Below are 18,384 nucleotides of genomic sequence, written 5' to 3'. Positions count from 1 at the left end.
TGATACTCCGAAAAAATGATAATCGGAAAGTCCTAAAATGGAGACTCGGAAGAGGTGAAGCACTCCACAAAATTGTACTTCAAAAATATGTACTCCAAAAGCTGAATATCCTGAAAATGGAAATTGAAATTGAAGAATATGTTACTGTGAGAATACCGAGATGATGGAGACCGAGAAGACGTCTGTTGCAGTTGCATGGACTTGTATGAAGTTGGAGGTGAATGAAAAGACTCGCGCTCGGCCTGCATACTGCCTGACCGCCTTTAACACCTCTTTCTCCGGTTTACTTGTTACTATTTTTACTCAGAAATTAAAAAACTTCTCAGGATGTATTCTTACTATGAAATCCCAACGATATTGCATGGAAAATCACTCGATACACTTTAATTCGCAAATGCGATTACTCCGAAGTCTGGCTTAGGGAGAGCACTCTGAAACACAACGTTCCTTGGGTATATATTTTATCCAATTTAATGAATTAAATATCAGAGTTCCACATGAGCTGCAACTCCAAGGGAAACCGCACATTCCGCCCAACAAGACCAAGCAGCAGCAGCAGCACGCAACTTAAATGTTTGAACGAGATTTTGTCAAAGTATCTTGGCCACTTATGCATATGCATAGGCATCCCGGCATGTTTCCATTATAAAGGCAATAACCCAACGACGATGGCAGGACAGAAGCCCCAAGAAAATATAGTTTATAGTTTTAATTTTTCCCAATTTTCTTGGCAGACACAGCGACAGAGAATGTCTCTGTCTGTGTGTGTGTGCATGTAAGAAATTTGCATGCCACATAAGACAATTGGCTGTCAAGCGTCTTTAGCAAAAAGACAAAGACATCTGGGGGGCAGCGGCAGCGGCCAGAAAGGGTTTTTCGGGTTGCTATTTGATTAGGCCAAAAGCTTGTTAAGGAAATTTGACTGCCAACTTGGGTGAGTGGCTTCTGCTGGCAGTGGCAGTGCTGCTGCCGTTCCTTCGAATACTTTGGGGCTGACTGTGGCTGCTGCCATCATTTGCATATAGTTTTGCCATATTTTCGCTTCGGGGCTCCTGCTACGCTTTTTTTTCGGTAAGACATTTTTCTTTGCCGCTGCGCAAATTTAGTTAAAATTTAAGTTTAAGTTGAATATTTTCCCAGCCACACGGTTCGTTGGCTTCAATGACAGAGAAGGCACAAGGCAGAACAGAATGACTGAAAGGCGGAAGTCTGAATACCAGATGCTGGATGGTGGATGGGGGATGGGCTGCTGCATAAGAAAATTGAAAACTATTTCGAGTGCTAACGAAGGTAAATATTGTTTCATTATGCAACAGTTTCCACAGAAAAGTTCTTTCTCCTTTGGGCAGCAAATTGTTGCACAATCAAATTGCAGCTGCAGTGGCAGCAAGCGGTTGCAAGTGTTTATCATTGGACATTGTGTCGAGAGTGGAATCCACCCCTGACTTGTGTGTGATATCTCTTTGTTGTGTTCTTAATTGCCGTCCGCAGCAGCAGATAAATGGAGAATGCTCGAATGGAGAATATTTTCTGATTTGTGCAACATTTTTCATAGTTCGATTGGCAGGCAGGCAGGATAGGCAGAAAGCAAAGGTCAGTCTTTGCTTTTTGTTTTTGTTTTTTGTTAAAAATAAATGCAATTAAAAGTTTCAATTAAAATTAAACTCAGGGCTCACCGCAGACGCGCAAAGAGTAGCGCATTCAACAGAATAAACATTATGCAATTATATATAATTGAAGTGCGAAAGTCACGAACGACACTCGTATTTTATGCGTGTTTTTCCATTGTTTAATGATATTAAATCCATGGCAAATAATGCACAAAATAGTGTTTACTCAAACTCTGATGCTCTGTCGCACGGTGCGTATCATTAATGAGCCCAATTTATATGCCAATTGGCAATTTTTTTTAGTATCGATCAAGAGCCTCAAACTATTCTAAAACTAGGGAAACTTTTGTGACACATTTTTTTATGTAACGACATTTCGGAAACCCTGTCGCCAGTCCCTGTCGAGAAAGAGTCCTCTTTCGCATTGGAATTTATCCCTCCTCCATCCTCCTCCAATATCTGCGAACCCAAAAGAGAACCAAAACATTTTAAATGTCAATTTATAAGTGACAATTGGGCCACAGCCTCCCCACCCGCACCCGTCTCTGGTGGTTGCTGCGGCCGCCTGCATGCCCCAAAGCATGTGCTAACAGTTTCTGTGGGGTAATATAATATGCACAGCATGGCTTATAATAATAAAAACGCCAGCAGGGCCTGCAGCAGCAGCAGCAGCAGGCCAGAGAGGTCCTGCGTGAGATGATGCAGGGTATGTGGGGGATATGCTGGACAGCAGTGACAGCTCGCGGCCGTCATACGCGTGATTGTCCCTTTGAAATATGAGAAGCTCTTTTCAATAACATTTGCCGTCGATTTCCCCCACCACCAAAAGCAGTGTCACAGTGGCACAGTGGGGCACATAGCCATGGAAATGGGATTCAAACAGATGATATTTTAGATGTCTGTTGGTCGGAAGCCAAGGTGTTATCCCCCGTGCGCCAGCGAGAGGGGTCAAATACAATAAAGAACCACAACTTGGGACAGCATTCAGGGGATTCGCAGAATCAGAGTTATGTTCGCATTTATTATGCCACAGCCGTCGCTTCTGTGGTTGCTGTCCGGAACTGCCAGACGACGACGGCCACATCCCATCCTCAATCCCGAACCCGCGCTCCACACCCCACACCCCACACCACACACCCGAGCACAAAGTTCGAATGTTTCGTTTGTAAATTAACTTTACAGCTCGCGGCGGCACGCATTTTTTAACGCCAACTTTGGTTTTTGTTCTTTTCTTTTATACATACTGTATGTTTTCCCTTTACCCTCTGTGTGCTTTTTTTCACTTATTTTTTAACGTATCGAATGCAACGCATGCGCTATGCTACGGTCGATCCATACCAACATTCCCCATATCGTTGACGTCTTCTCCGTCGCAGTCGGAACACAAAAATTTTTTAAATTAAAAAAGTTTTTCCAGTTGCCATTCGGCACGTACCAATACGCAACGACAAACGGCAGTAGGAGATATATGTATAGATTTCTGACCCACTCCATTCTCCTCCCATTCTTCGATCTCCCGCACAGGCATATCGCATATCGAAAGAGCGTATGAGACGGCGACGAGGAGGGGGAGGCGTAATAAATGCGACAGAACTCAGAATGCATAGCATGTCCATTTTCGCAGTGCCCCTTCCCTTTGACTTGGCCTGTTCTCTGCCACCAGATTTTTGCTTTTTTTTTGTTGGTTTTTATTTATATCTATTTCTGCATTATGTTTCCGCGTTTCCGGTTAAAAAAATCCTTTGAGGGGGGAAATAGGAGTTTATTCTATAATGAACACGAACCTGTGTTTGTGCAGCAAAGGGTTTTGGAATCGTAGCTTTGATTAGGTCTAAAGAAAGGGCCTTATAAAGCAGCCATCAAAGTTTCAGCTAACTCATTAATATTCGTACAGGGTAGGAAAAGGTAGGAGAGGCCGCAGTAAGCGATGAAGAATATCTGAAATCGAGAAAACCCACAAAAATATCGAGAATTCGGAAGACTTTTAAATCTCGAACGAAAAATGGTTTATCTGGGGTATTTTGCAGTCGAAATTTCTAATATACTCTCCCATGTTGCTATGCCAACAGAACTTAGAGTAAATATAACCAAAGAAAGAGGGACAAATATATATTTACAACCTTTGAAGGTCACAAATGGCGTTCCATTGCCCAGAGATGCGCAACATTCACTCAGTCCGTCAGTCACTCCATCACTCATTCAGGCAGTCTGTCGGAAGGGGTCGGAAGGGGGCAGTCGTCCGGAGAAGAGTCAACGCCTAAAGTTTTATTACTTTTGCTGGCTGTCAACAATTTTTGCTAGGGCGCGGGGAGGGTGAATAGGGAGTGGGCCTTGAGGCCGGGAAATAGATGTATGAAGCGCCAGTAAATATTATGTGCCAGGGTTGCCAGGCAGCAGTAGCCAGGCAGGAAGGGGAAGAGAGAAGGTACCGTAGCCCCATGCTTGTGCTTATTTTTTAATATTTGAGCAAGGGCTACATGTCGTATGCGCAATGGCTACAGATGATACTCCTGCTTCATGCTACTCCATGCTATGCCCCAGACAGAGGAGGAGTCTTGCAAATATTTAATCTCTGTACGTCATTTGCCCGGCAATGATAATGTGCTCCGATGTTTGCATTTGGCTGTCTGTAGTTGTTGTTGCTGGTAGTTGTTGTTTGTTGGCTGGTTGGTTGATGGCTTGTTGGCTTGTTGGCTGGTTTGCCGGTTTGGATTCCTCGTTGGTTGATGGCCAACTCAACAGCTAATATACCACAGAAAATGTTTGCCCATCGGCATTATTATTAATATTATGTGTGCAGCAACAGCTGCTCCTCCTCCTCCTCCGCATCCCCACTCTGCACTCCAATCCCTTTTCCATATTAATTTTCGGCAGAAACGCACTTCATTATCCCCCACGCCTTGTGGCACTCGAAGCACTTGTAGTACTTGTCCAATTTTTAACAATTTCCCATGCAGCATGTTGCAAATGAAGTTGCTACGAAGTTCCTACTCCTCCTCCTACTCATCTGCATAACAGCAGTCAGCGCGGGGGCGGAGGGGTATGCAAAAATCTAAAATATCCCCCAAAGCGGTCGCTACTTAAGAAAATTGTTTGCCAACTTTGAATGAACAGAAAAATTTGACTACTATGTATGCTACTTGTGTGTATGTGGGTCTCTTTGTGTGTAATAATATTCAAATTGGCAAAATCCATTATGATCGCAAATATTATTTCAACAAGCAGAGGGCCTCGTCGCTCAGAGGCAAAACGAAGCATCGCATTCACAGGGCAACTCTGTGCGAGTGTGTCAAGTACTGGGAAAAGGGATAGAGAGATGGATAACCATAGAAAAAGAAAAAGAGAGTGAGTTTATTCCTGAAAAGCGGATATTCCAAAACGATTGATACAGTGAAAGGCCAGAAAAATAATGTTTTATTTTGTGGTTTCTATGGTAAATACATGACATAGCGATCCGATCCTGCCAATTATACATTGAGGAAAGGATCAGAATGGGATGAGGGAAATCCAATGACTTAATCCGCACAAATCACAGCCAAAGTTAGCCGTAGCCAATCGCCACTGTAGCACACAGTCTGCATAGCCGAAATGTACAACCAAGGGAAACGGAAATGGGTTAAAAGTGTTGACAGTCGAACAAGGCGCAAATTATACGAGAAGTACACTCCGTCCGCAGTAGGGGGGCCGTGGCATTGACTTTCCATGGAAATAGTACCAAAATCTCATCTCTTTTTTCGAGCGGGGCGTGCGGGGAAAGTGAAGCTGTTGAAATATTTGCACACGATATTGGCAATTGAGTTAACAGAAAGATTGAATACAAATATCACAGAAGGAAATGCATTAATGGGTCATCGAGAGCAGCAGCAGAGCGGAGAAGAGAGCAGAGAGAGATTCCAGAGGACTCAAAAAAATACTCGTACTGTACGAATACTACTCAAACGGGCTGTTTAGGTGGGGGGTAGCCGAAAATTATGTAAATTTAATCAAAATAAGTAGCAGCAGACGCGGATTGCCGGAGCTGCGGCTAAAAGCGGCTTAAACCAGCACAGTCGTCGACCAAGAGCAGTTCCAAGAGCAAGGGAGTGGAAAGTGGCAGAATAATAAGGGGATCCAGCGTCCTAGCATCCTGCACCCACGATGGATGCTAAGTAGCCGCCGTTCCAGCCACATGCTGTCAACGCGCTAAACCCAAAAACAAAATCATCTTCCCAAATAACCAACAACCGACGACGACAACAACGAACGAGAGAACGGACGAACGGACGAACGGACAACGAGGCATAAACAGGAGCGAAAAAACAACAAGAAACGACAAATACTATAACAGCTTAAAGGTACCCTCTAAATGGGAAATGTCTAAGAGCCTTCGAAGAATGAGTGGTCAATAAAGGAAGATATTCTAGTTCTGAGCTATAGATTCCACAAAACGTACTTCCTATCTTTAATACCAATACACCCCTTGACTCTTCAGAGTATAGGGTGCCGCAAATTCCACTTGGAGCGGCCAGAAATTATGTGTAATAGAGGGGCGGAGAGGAGGCGGCGGTAGAGATGCCTAAGAGGCTGAAGACTGAAGCGAAATAAGTCATAAAGCCACCGCCATGGCAAACAATAAAAAATGTTTAATGCCTCTTATTGTTTGGGGCAAGCCGCCTAATGTCCGCTTGCAGGAGGCAAGAGGCAATCCAGAGCCCGACCCAGAGCCAGCGATAATGCCACAAACGTATTTACTCGGTACTTCACCATTTTAAAGGAAATAGTCAGCGCCCTGCACAACCTTTGCCTTTCTCGTGATCTCAGAATGCACTTTGACCCCTCATTTGGAAGATAATGTAATTTTCAATTAGAGGGAGTCGCCCTGTACTGCATTACAAATTCCACATCCTCTTTCTGCTCAATCCAATCCTGTGAAATGGGTGGACATTTAAGTTGTTTTACAATTGAATTTTACATCGTTTGAAGTTTATCGTTTAGGGAGGAGTAAGAGATTTTAATGAAATAGAGGTGCAGTGCGAGAAAATAGAGTTTCATTAGAATAAAGATCTACTCGCAGAAACGACTGTGAGAAATGTGAGTGTGAGAAATTGCTTCTGGATATGGGAAATACAAAATTATCGAAATTAGTTATCGAAATATCAAATTAACTTGTCGATATTTGTTATCGAGCTATCAAAATTAGTTATAGAAGTATTTAATTACCGAAATTGATTATAGAATTATGAAAAACTCCATTTGTATTTAATTTATGCATCAACTTGCATCATCAAAACGGGAATACTTTTCGAAATGCCTAAACTATTGATCAATACCAATTCTCGGAAGAGCTAAGTCCTGGACTTTACTGGTTATCGAATGTATGGAATATTCACTATCTTATGCCTAGAAATTCAGTGGTAATTTAATAATCTCCCACTACCTCTACTGCCCTCTCTTTTTTCCCGCTTCCCCCATTGCTCTCCTATAACTTTCCCGTTTCTGGTTCCACAGAAAAAAAGTTAATGTACAACAAAGCATTTTTATGGCTCCACCGCAAAAATGTTCTAATAAATGCAAACTACATTTACTGGCACTCCCTCGCACACACACACACACTGCGAGGCTTTTGTACCACTGAAATACTCACACACACACACCCATACATAGAACCAAAACCATTTTGAAGCACATTTTAACATCATTTTAGACATTTTTTGCACTTAATTAAGTGTAATTAAATTTGCGCTGCTTACTCGCACAATTTTCCAACGCCCACACCCCATGCTCCCACCACCCCCCTCCCTTTTACGAACATTATTCTTTTGAGAGGGGAGCATGCCTACTAGTAGTTTTTGGGGCCGGCTCCACTTGAAGTTTGCCAAAACGCCGCCACAGCCCGAGTACCATTTACATTTTTTTTTTTTCACTGTAACGAGAGTTGTTCGCTTTTCAGGAAGGGTGCTTTTTGAGAGTGTGGTGTGAAGGGTGGCACTGTTTATAAACTGAAAGTGTTAGCAGAATATTGGATTGTGGCATGGAGTACACTTTCAGCTGAGAAACATCTTTCATAGATGGGAAAATGGAAAAACAGCAACGAAAATAGTAGATGTTAGGACTGAAAACGATATCCTTCCTAAACGAAAGACACATAGGGATAGGATATATGCTCTTCTGACCCTTATACTGCCTGCAGCAAAAGCATCAACAAATGCCACTTTTCTAGTTCTCATAGTATGCTTCCTCCACATTATACAAGTCTCTGATTCGTGTGCGTTTTTCTGCGTTTTCTGCAAAATCCAATATTTCTCTTGCCATAATTAGCCCCAGCAAACGAGGGTGTCCCCTCTCTGGGTGTGGATTTTGGCGCCACAAAAGCCGGACTATGGCTGCTCCAGCAGCTCTCGGACTTTGTTTGCTCTGCTGCAGAACTTAGCCAGCAGCAGTAGCTGGTGGCCGTGCTACCAGTCCAGTAATACTCGTACTACGCATAGTGGCATGAACGAACAATGGCAGCACGTCAATCGTTTGGGGCCGGATCCCTGCCACTGGGGACTCGAGCGTTGCGGCGTTATGTATACGCCCCGTTCCGTTTCGTCGACGTGTGGTTCCTGTACGTGTGTGTGTGCTGCCGGATGTCATATTGCAAAATTGAATTTTTCGAGGTTCAACCGCCGCCACAGCTGTTTGCCTCGTCATCATTGCAATGATTTTGAATTGTTGACATCGAAATCGAAGCCGTCGAAGCAAGCAGCAGTAGCGAAGGCAAGCCCCCGTATCCTGTATCGCTATAGAAAATATCAGGCTATCAGCTTTATTTGATGTTTAGCAATTTCCTGATTTATCCCTCATGTCATTTCCGGTTTGCATTTGTATGCGTTCTGGCCACCACACACACCGTACGGGAGAGAGTCCAGCAGCAGAAGCAGCAACATAACGAAAAGAATTCCATGGCACACAAATATGATAAGCATTGAAATGAAATTGTATGCTTTCCACAGCAGATATCCACCCCTTCCAGCCCAGTGCTCTCCCCTAACTAATGTATCTTTGTCTGTTTTACGTGATTTTCAATGGCATTTCCTGCTTATGGAACGATGGAAGCAGCAGCAGCCGAAGCAACAGAAGAGCTCCGCTTTTTGGCTACTTTTGTGGCTTTTGTTGATTCGATTTATCAATATGTATACTGCAGTTTGCAGTTCGGACAAAATATAGGTTTCGGATGAGCTCAACAAAAAGATATTTTGTGGGGAAAAATTCTTTGGAAAAGAATCCTTCGGGCATGCGTCCAACATACATCCATTAATTGGCTTCATTTCAACATTTAATACATATGTACATGAAAAAGTTCACAGTTCATTAGAAATTTCAAGTTAATTAAAATGCTCCAACATCACACAATCATTGGATTCACAGACCGCAGGAAACACACATACGCGACACCCCTACAGACCCTTCACTTCCCCTCTGCAAAAATGGTCCGCAGTGGTCCCTTACTTTCGTTTCGGTTTTTTTTTTCACGAAACATTATTTTTATGCAAAACATGAACATTTAATAGGACGCTCTACGAATTTTTAATGAGGTTTTTCCAGCCGGAAAAAAACAGAGGCAGGAGGCAATGTGTGGCATGTGTGGGCGTGGCTTGACTTTTTTCTTGTATATGAAGCATTTTACATGTTTTATGAGCTTTATTCTCTCACTCTCTCTCACTCACTCACTCTGTCTTTTTTCCTGAGGTGCGGCTCCAACCCTCTACCGCAGTCTCCGTTTGTGCCCCACGTATGGGTAATCAAATCAGTTGGTGCCGCATCTGCGTGCGTCACATAAATTTGCCAACATTTAGGAGATAATGAGCCACAATTAGCAATGGGCCAAAGAACCAGAGAAAGAAGGAGAGGAGTCTCTCTCAGAATCAGTAAAAATATAAATGTAACTTTCGGGCAGATTTTATGACATAAACATTTTGAAGAGTAGTCTCCTTTCACAGCTCAGAATATGCTTACCTCTCAGTGTAACCTTTAGAGCCTCCCGTGTTGTGGCTTCCGCACCTTCTGAAAGTCTTCTCCAACAACCTGCCACCACCGTAACCTCAGTCTCTTCTGCCACTCGTTAGCACATAATCTTCTGCAAGTTCTTGCCACCTTTCATAACCCTGGAACGGGGGACTCTTCCTTCTGTAGCACTCCTTCAATGTCCAATGTCCAGTCAAATCTTTGGCATTAATTTCTCAAAGTCTTCCTGCCGCCTTCCGTTTTGGGGCATTGCCACACCTAAGTAAATTATCGTGTTCCACCTTTCCAGCGGTACTTAGTCATTGGGTTTCATGGGTAAACACATCTTATAAATTATTCAGAAACGCAAAAAAGCTATTTGCAACACTTTACCGTTGGGGCAGACATTTTTTAGCATTTCTTTAGGGGCGATGGCGTTGGCGATGTCGCAGCAATCACTCAAAAACTGTGGCACCGCAACATATGCGTGTCTAGGGGGTGTAGGGAAAAACTCAGCTTCTTCACAGGTAAAACCGGGGAAAAAGCATGACAAATGAAATGTTCAACTTGCGCTTAAGGCCAACAAAAACAGCAACAATATACAAAAAAGAAGCGCTGGAACATGAACCCCCAGAAACGCCAGGAAGAAGGGAAAAATAAATTTTGCAGTATATTTTTTGAAGCGAAGTAAACTGAAGTTGACTTGAGGCAGGGACTGAGGGAGTGGAAGAGTGGAGAGTGGAGTCGAGTGGAGTGGCATGGCACCGTGTTTTTGGCCTGACAAAGTGGCTCGTCTTACTGCCAGTTGGGAGTGGGGGTGGGGGTGGGGAAGGCATGTAAAATGAAGCTGATGGGGCCCTGTCCAGAACCCACTCCACATCGTACCCTGGAGTTCTTGGGGGCACTTCTTCTTGGGTCCTGGCTTGCTTTTTGCGCGAGCTGTCGCACGCCAAAGCTTCGCTCAAATATTTAACTTAAGTAAGCGTTTGTAATTAATTTCACGCTTAATACTGACACTTTACCGCACTTTTCAACACTTTTCCTCTCACCCATTCCCATTCGCACTCACACTCTCGCTCCCTTTCTCCTTCTCTCTATCTCTCTGGTTCCCTTTTTATGGCATAATAAACACGCATTTTATAATAAAGTCAAAAAAATTGACTGCATAATTTATGGAGCGAGAAGAAAAGACAGCAAAAGAGAGAGACCGTGTTTTGTGGCAGCCTCTCTTCCTTTTTTGTTTGCTCTGTTTTATTTTTTTTGTAATTGATGTTCTTTGCTCTGCAATTAACCCACCCTTTCCCCACCTCTTAGCGCCTTTTGTGGCACCCACTTGAGAGATTTATGTTTTTTTGGGGACGAGTTATGTGACGAAAGTATTTCGCTGAAAGATGTTTACCAATTACACGCAATTAACTGCCACACAAATGTCGCGCACACATGCCAAAAATCCACAAAATGGGACTCACATTGCGTGTACGTAATGCATCTGTGAAAGGATTGGAAAGCTAAGCTTTTCCTACATATGTGCAAAAGATACATCAAGCGTCTGAAAGAGTATGGAATTAACTTATTTTATTTTGGATATCAAATCAATGGAACCTTTTAACTGATTTATCCACACCTCTAGACTAAAGTTCGGCAGCAGGTGGAGGCTTCAATTTATGATTGTGCTCAAGTATACTCTAACTCGTTCTTTCCGTTCAAATATTTGAGCAGGAGAAAAATACTCGACTCATTGTCATGCTCCTCTTGTGGGTGTTGGTGGCCGCCCGCTTTCATTGGCATTTCATTATAGACAGCTGTCGCATGTCAATCCCTCACACTCTGTGGGTGGTGTTGTGTTCCACATATTTTACATGCTCCGGCCATTGACAACGCATATTGATCATCCTTTAGCATAAATCGTGGTGGCAACAGAATGCATTTCCCTGCGATGCATGGCGATTGCTCTGTTCCCTACGTTTTTTCCTGCTACTGCCACAGCTACTGCTGCTCTGCATAATTCATGAATACACGAGCACCAGAATTGGAGTATATATTAACTCCTGTCATGTTTAATTAATTTGCTGTTTGGCCAATTAGCATACTCCTGGAGATGGAGTGGAGATGGCGAGCGGTAGTCTCTGGCTCAGCAGCACAAAATTCAATTTTGTTCAAATACAAACTGAATATCTGCATGGAAATACATCTTCATACGAGTACTCGAATATCTTTTTGGGTTCCGAAGTGTGGGATTGCGGAAATGTTTGCTCACAGACTGGGGGAAATGTAACAATTAGTCCCTGCCCAGCATGCCAGTCCATGGCTCCCACTCCTCTTCACTTCACAGATGTAATTTCAAATCTGTAAAATGTATCTTTTGCCAGTAGTCTCTGGCAACAGCCACTCTGCCTCAATCTTCATGCCACAAGCTGTGCCCTGCCCTGCCCTTTACACTGTTATTCCCTTAATTATTTATGCAATTCATTTTTGGCTAAACTAATAAGTTCTTGCTGCTGTTGTTTTATCTCACAATGAAATAGTAGACACACACTCCCTCTCTCCCTCTACCTTTCTATGCAAATCATGTAGATGTTTCTGCAACACCCAGATATATTCATATTCATTGAAACCAACCCCCAGCCTTGAGAGCCCTGCAAGTTGCTAATACGAATTATGACTGGCAAAAATATGTACCCTCTGCCACCTACGACCCTATCTCGTTGAATTACTCGAAACGAAAGTGCTGCTGCAATTTAGATAATTAAACACTTTTCTGATAAGCTAAATGGAAAATGCTTTTCCCTCAGATTCCCTATATCTTCAAAGTAGAATGTATTTGCATATCATATACGAGTGCAGTATATTCTACCACTGATGGGAGTACTGCAACCTTCTGGATCTGTTTTCTGTATAACTAAAAGGTCTTTTGATCTATGCAAAATCTTCAAAATATGAATATATGTTCTCTAAAGAAATTCTAAACGAATACGACTGCTCTCGGCTGATATTTGCTCATGTTCTTACAGAAATATATTTAAAAATGACTGTCTCGCGAAGGAAGGAAAAAAGCTGAAAGGCAGGGCCCGAATGATCGCAGCAGTTGATTATGAATCACCCTACTTTATTCAGCTATACTTCCGCATATAGACACACTCCACTTCCATGAACCCATTGGACAGTCGAATTCGCGCCGTTGCCTGAAGGTTATTGGGTCAAAGCCAGATAAGAAGACCTTGGCACTTTCGTAGATAAGCAAATAGTCCCCGATAAGACGGCACAAATACTGGGTCTATTGACTTATGGCCGATAAGTTTTGCTTAAAACCAGAGCCAAGAGGTAACCCCCAATCAGTCAGAGACATGCGCTGCTCGCTGGAATTTGCATTCGGTCTGTTGTTGCTTCTTGTGGCGCTTGAGGTGGGGAAGGTGGCGGCCACTCCTGCCTCCGATGGGCGCATTGTGGGCGGCATGGAGGTTTCCACCATTGGGGAGTTTCCCTACCAGGCCTCCGTGCAGCTTAATGGCCAGCATATCTGCGGCGGCGCCGTCATCGGGGATCACTTTGTGCTGACGGCCGCCCACTGCTTTGAAGACCTGGAGCCCTGGAGCGTCCTCGATTACAGTGTGCGTGTGGGCTCCAGCGAGCACGCGAGTGGCGGCCAATTGCTCAGCTTGCAGCGGATCATTCCCCACGGCGGCTACAATCCCCAGAGCCATGACAACGACCTTGCGCTGCTCATCCTCAATGCCAGGCTCAATTTCACCGAACACCTGCAGGCGGTGCCCCTGGCAAGCGCACAGGATCCGCCATCTCGGACAAGGCTGCTGGTCAGCGGCTGGGGGTTCCAGAGCGAGGAGGCAGCCGGAGAACAACAGACTGGTGCTGGTGTCGCCTCCGTCCTGCGCTTCGTGGAAGTGGACCACGTGGACATCGGCCAGTGTCGGCTCGCCTACCGCCAGGTGCTGCCCATTACCCAGGGAATGCTCTGCGCCGCCCGCGACGGCCACGACAGCTGCCAGGGGGACTCTGGCGGCCCGCTGGTCGGCATCCAGGAGGACGGCAGTGCGACACTCTACGGTATTGTGTCCTGGGGCCTGGGCTGCGCCAATCCAGATTACCCAGGCGTCTACACCAGTGTGACGGCATTTCGTCGCTGGATCGATGCACAGGTGGGGGCCTGGGGCTGGAACGGCCTTCTGGCGGGATGGAGTGGCCTCCAATGATTCGAACGAGGCTCGTCTTGGGTTTTCGGCCCATAAGTTACCTGATGCCGACCGCATTTACCAGCATTTGCTTTTCTTGCTGTGATTTCATTTGAATAAATCAATTGCCACACACATTGCCACACATTTGTAGCCACAAAACCGCAGCACACACCCATTCGGACCAGACCTGAACACACTGGAGTTCGTTAGTCCGTTAGTCTGTCTGTTTGTCTGCCTGTCGCAGGAGTCATTTAGTCATTTAGTCAGTTGGCTGCTGCTGCGGTTTTCACACTTTTTTGGCAGCTGCTGCCCTGCCCTGCCTGTCTGTCGGCCTGTCGTCCTGACTGTCGGTTATCTCTGGTGTTATTTCAATTTCTGTTTGGCTTATTTGTTGGCCAAAAGCCCAAAAAAGAGAGTGTGGTTCAATGAACCACTGCCTGCCACAAACGGCCACCAAATTGGATTGGCTTTCGACTCCTCGCGGATTTGGGCCCTAATCTCGATACTCAGATAATCGGCACACAGCAATCGAATAAATTGGCGTGGCTTAGAATTGCAAACCTAAAGGCCTAAAGGCAAAAGAACTGCCTAGTCCTCAATCCGCGAGGGCCATAAATAAGCATAACTGTCCAAAAATAAACAGTCTCAAAGATAGAGTAGGGAGTGAGAGGCTTGGCCTCTCTTCACTTTCTGTGCTAAGTCATCGGTTACAATAGAAATTAGTCCCTCCTTTCCAGAGCGTATATATGTATATATAGGATAGGAAACGAACGGCATAGTATGATATAAAATCCATGGGAAATGTCGTTCGTAAAACAAATTTTTATAAGAAAAATCCCATTGGCTATCGAATCCCCCTTTTCCTTTTTCTATAAGCTTTTTTCGGATTATAAAATTATAAAATCATCCAAAGACATTAAATTAAATTAAATATTCGTTAAACTTTGAATAGGGGAGGAATGCTACAAAAGAGTATTTATTCTTCAAATTCGAAATGAATTCTTTTAAATGAAGACACAACACTACACACAGGTACAATATAGAATTCCGATTGTTAGTACCATCTCTAAAAGTATTATCCCTAAAAAATCTTCTCAGAAATATACTATATTTATTCAGGGCTTTCTTTATTTCTTTAAGATTTATCTGTCACAATCTTTCAAGTCTCTCCCCAAAACACAAATCATCGTCATTCCTTATAGGATTCTCATACAGTTCACAAGTAAATAGCTTGAGGAAATTTTGAAATTTTTGAAATTTTAACTAAAAAATTACTTACAGATTTCTTAAAAGTTTCGATAGGAATCCACACGTGCCAGTGCTGACAGGATGAGTGGAAAACTACTGTCCGGTCTTCTCAATGGCGTGCTCTGTGGTATTGGGGGCTATGGTTGCTGCAAGTTGGATCCTTTCGTACAGCCCGTTGGCTATATGTCGTGCGTTATGGCCTACACGCATGGCACCCTGGGGCTGATCGTCTCGCTGCGCAAGGCCGCGAAAGGCGCCAACCCCCAATTGTGCGTCACGCGCAACCTTATGGAGGTCGGACACATGACGCTGATCAACACCCAGTTCTACCACTCAACGATGGGCAGCGGCCGCGCCCTGGTGTTCGGCCTATCCATGGGCTTACTGGGGGTCCTCTCCATCCAGATGCCGAAAGTGATCTTGTGGCGCCCGGCAATCGGATTTTGTAATGTGCTGTGTCTCCTATGCAGCCCCCACTATGCCAGTTCCTGGGGCACCCACTTGATGATAGCTTTGCTGTATGCGGCGGGCAGCGATGGTGTGTACTACCTAAAGGGGCTTGATCGCCTCAGCTATGCAGAGAGACTGTACGAAGTGTGCAACATTGGCATCACCCACTTGGCCATAAAGGCTTTCATGGAAAATATGTAGACATTTCTACCCCTAGCCCCAGCTTCCAGCATCAGTTTGTTATATTTTGTAAAAGAATTTATTTGAAAAAAAAATAGCTCGAGACCACGTTGCAGATTGTAGGTCTTCCACTGGTAGGAGCCCGTTCCCTGCTTGCCACATTTTTGCAGCGTTTGTTGCACTCCCGGGATGGGTATGTGTGTGTGTCTGCTTCTAGTTCTGTAACTCATTTGCAACTAAACTGAGTTCATTAAAGTTAATTTAAACGTGCAACATTGGCATGCCACGCCGCGGCGTGTAGCGGGCCAGGGCCACAAGGTAAGAGGGGCAGCTGCTGCTACGTGGCTTAGCTTCGATAAGTTTGACATTTGCGCAACGTAAAATTGACAACTGGGGAAACGAAAGCCAAGACCGGTACGGCAGCTTCTGGAAAATGAAAAAGTTCCCTACACTCGACTGACATTTGCATTTGTCTTTGACGCACACACACACACAAACACAGAGGGAGAGATTGGAGAGAGAGAACGCGTAAGTAGGAAAAAGAAAAACCTTTCAAATTAGGACACAACTCCTGGAGTTGTCCTCGCGCACGTCTCCATCGTTCGTGAGGCTGTGAGATGCAAAAGAAGTATGCAAATAATTAGCTACGGTATAAAAAACTCAAAAAAAGTTAGACAGCAACTGTAGCACCAGCTCCGACCAAGTCCGACTCCACTGTTGAACACTTTTCTCCACTAATCAATTTGATGGAGAGGAGCATCCTTTTCTATGAAGGAATAACGTACATATCCCTATCCCCTCTCTAAAGGAGATGCATGCATCTCAAAAACGAAGACATAAAGCGAGCATTAGGAAGATTTGCATTGCCAAGCACCTCGTACGAGTGGTACTCCGTGGATCTATCCCCCAGAGGGCTTTTGCACACTTTGCCGCTTTTGTTATTCCGCGTATTATGTTGCCACATGCCACAAACACTCCACTCTGCTGCTTACGTTGGGAGATATACTGAAAAGAATGCCATGTTTCCCTGGAAAAAATTCTCCTCTAAATGGGGGATTTTTGCCTGATACTCTCTGTATGCCATAGGGCGAAAGGGTATGCCCCGTTCAAGTCGAAGCATATACAAAAGGCGGTCCTTTGCGTAAGGTAAGTGAAAGAAAGTCTGACAGAGCGACAGAGTCGGAGTCGAATGGAATTGCTGAAAGGCACTAAAAGTATTATCTAAATGATAATTTGTTGCGTTGTTTGTGGAGTAATGTAATACATATAAAAAGGCAACGAATAGATTATGCCCCCACTCTTTTTCAGTCTTTCTCTCACTCTGTTACTCTTTCTCCCACTCTACTCATAAAAAATGTATACAAAATGGAATTCCGCTTCCTTTTTCACGTCCAATGTGCGTTTCAATGGCTTTTCAAAGACAGTTTTTCGAGATCTCATTCAGTGAATATTATGTTGAATTCTTTGGCTCTTGAAACGTAGTGTTTGTGCTATTTCTGTTCTTCTATTTTGCCGCAAAACTACTCCTCGTAAATAAACAATACCCAAGAACATGAAAATAAGTGAACATGGAACCCCGCCCCCATAAGTTTGTCAATTTATAAAACTATTTATTCGCAGCCCTTTACCCCAAAAGAGAACTCAATCGAATGAGAGATGCCATGTGCAACGCTTTGGGGGCCATCCCATCGCTTTGCCGCTTTACCTGCACTTTGGAGATCATTTGAAATCAATTGGAATTGCGACGCACAACTTGCAATGCAATTAAATGCCAAACAAAGTTCACAACATTCAATTCGATATACTACTGGCTCAGAGAATCGTTCAAGAGAGTGGAGTATCTGTATCTATATCTGCGGACAAGTCAAATGCTGAAAGGCAAAACGAAAGGCACAAAAAGCCAAAAGCAAAGCTCTGATGCTCTGAAATTCAATTCTGTTGCGCTCGATTGCGTTGCATTTCAATATAAATATTTATTTTATTTATATACCAAGAGTCAGACGGGGCAATCGAACGATGCAACCAATGGGAGGGGGTACCCGGGGGCACAGCACAAATGGACAGGGCGACAAGTTGCAGCTGACAGTAAAAGATGTTGTGGAGCCCATTTGTTTTAGTCGATGGCCAAGCAACACAAAGTCACATGGAGTCCTCGTCTGATTCGGCCAGCAGTTGAGTTCCGAGTTTGTTGTGGAGATTCTCTTCCTCTTCTCTTCTCTTCTGTTCTGTTCTGGTATGTCCTCCTCTCACGCTCCCCTCTTGCAATGCATTCGAATTCAATTTTCAAACTGATTTCCCCTGGATGTGTGTGTGTGCTGGCTGTATCTGTGTATCTGTCCGACTGCATTCGCCATAACTCTGGCTTTTGCCAGGGGTAACCAACTGTCACTGCGGGAGGCGGGAGGCGGGAGGGAAAGATACTCGTCCTCGTCCTCGTCGTTGGAGTCGTCGAAGAGCATTAGTTGTGCAGAAGCAATTGCGTTTGGCATTTGGGGAATGCAATTGGAAATAAACATGCTGGCCAATTTGTACAGCCTAAAGGAAATTCGTTGGCATTTCTCAATCTCAATCGTGGGGTGAGGAGTGCATTTCTCTGCTATTAATAGAGAATCAGAGTTCAGGCATCGTTTTGCGCTGTTTAAACTGTATTCGAAATCAGAAATTTAATTTGAATCTGCATTATATCCAGGCAAGATTCCCCGAAGGCATGACGATAAGTGGCACTATCTTAAACCTTTTCG

At 44.2% G+C, this 18,384-nt stretch overlaps 2 protein-coding genes across 2 annotated transcripts; both read left to right on the top strand.

The window, feature by feature from the left end:
- The first annotated feature begins 12,902 nt into the window (after window positions 1-12,902).
- Window positions 12,903-13,899, top strand: LOC4804629 (trypsin beta). The gene has a single exon (XM_001361124.4). The coding sequence runs from the start codon at window positions 12,920-12,922 to the stop codon at window positions 13,781-13,783; it is 864 nt and encodes a 287-aa protein (XP_001361161.2). The 5' UTR covers window positions 12,903-12,919; the 3' UTR covers window positions 13,784-13,899.
- Window positions 13,900-14,892: 993 nt separating this feature from the next.
- LOC6898573 (uncharacterized) lies at window positions 14,893-15,755 on the top strand. Its single transcript, XM_002138557.3, has 2 exons — window positions 14,893-14,987; window positions 15,047-15,755. Exon 2 carries the CDS (start codon window positions 15,095-15,097, stop codon window positions 15,662-15,664), a length of 570 nt encoding a protein of 189 aa, XP_002138593.1. The 5' UTR covers window positions 14,893-14,987; window positions 15,047-15,094; the 3' UTR covers window positions 15,665-15,755.
- The last annotated feature ends 2,629 nt before the right edge of the window (window positions 15,756-18,384 follow it).

This window comes from Drosophila pseudoobscura, chromosome 3 (assembly GCF_009870125.1).
Source record: "Drosophila pseudoobscura strain MV-25-SWS-2005 chromosome 3, UCI_Dpse_MV25, whole genome shotgun sequence".
In the NCBI taxonomy this organism is placed as follows: Eukaryota; Metazoa; Arthropoda; class Insecta; order Diptera; family Drosophilidae; genus Drosophila; species Drosophila pseudoobscura.
The sequence above is the reverse complement of the archived record's forward strand: the minus strand, read 5'-3'. Positions and strand labels throughout refer to the sequence as shown.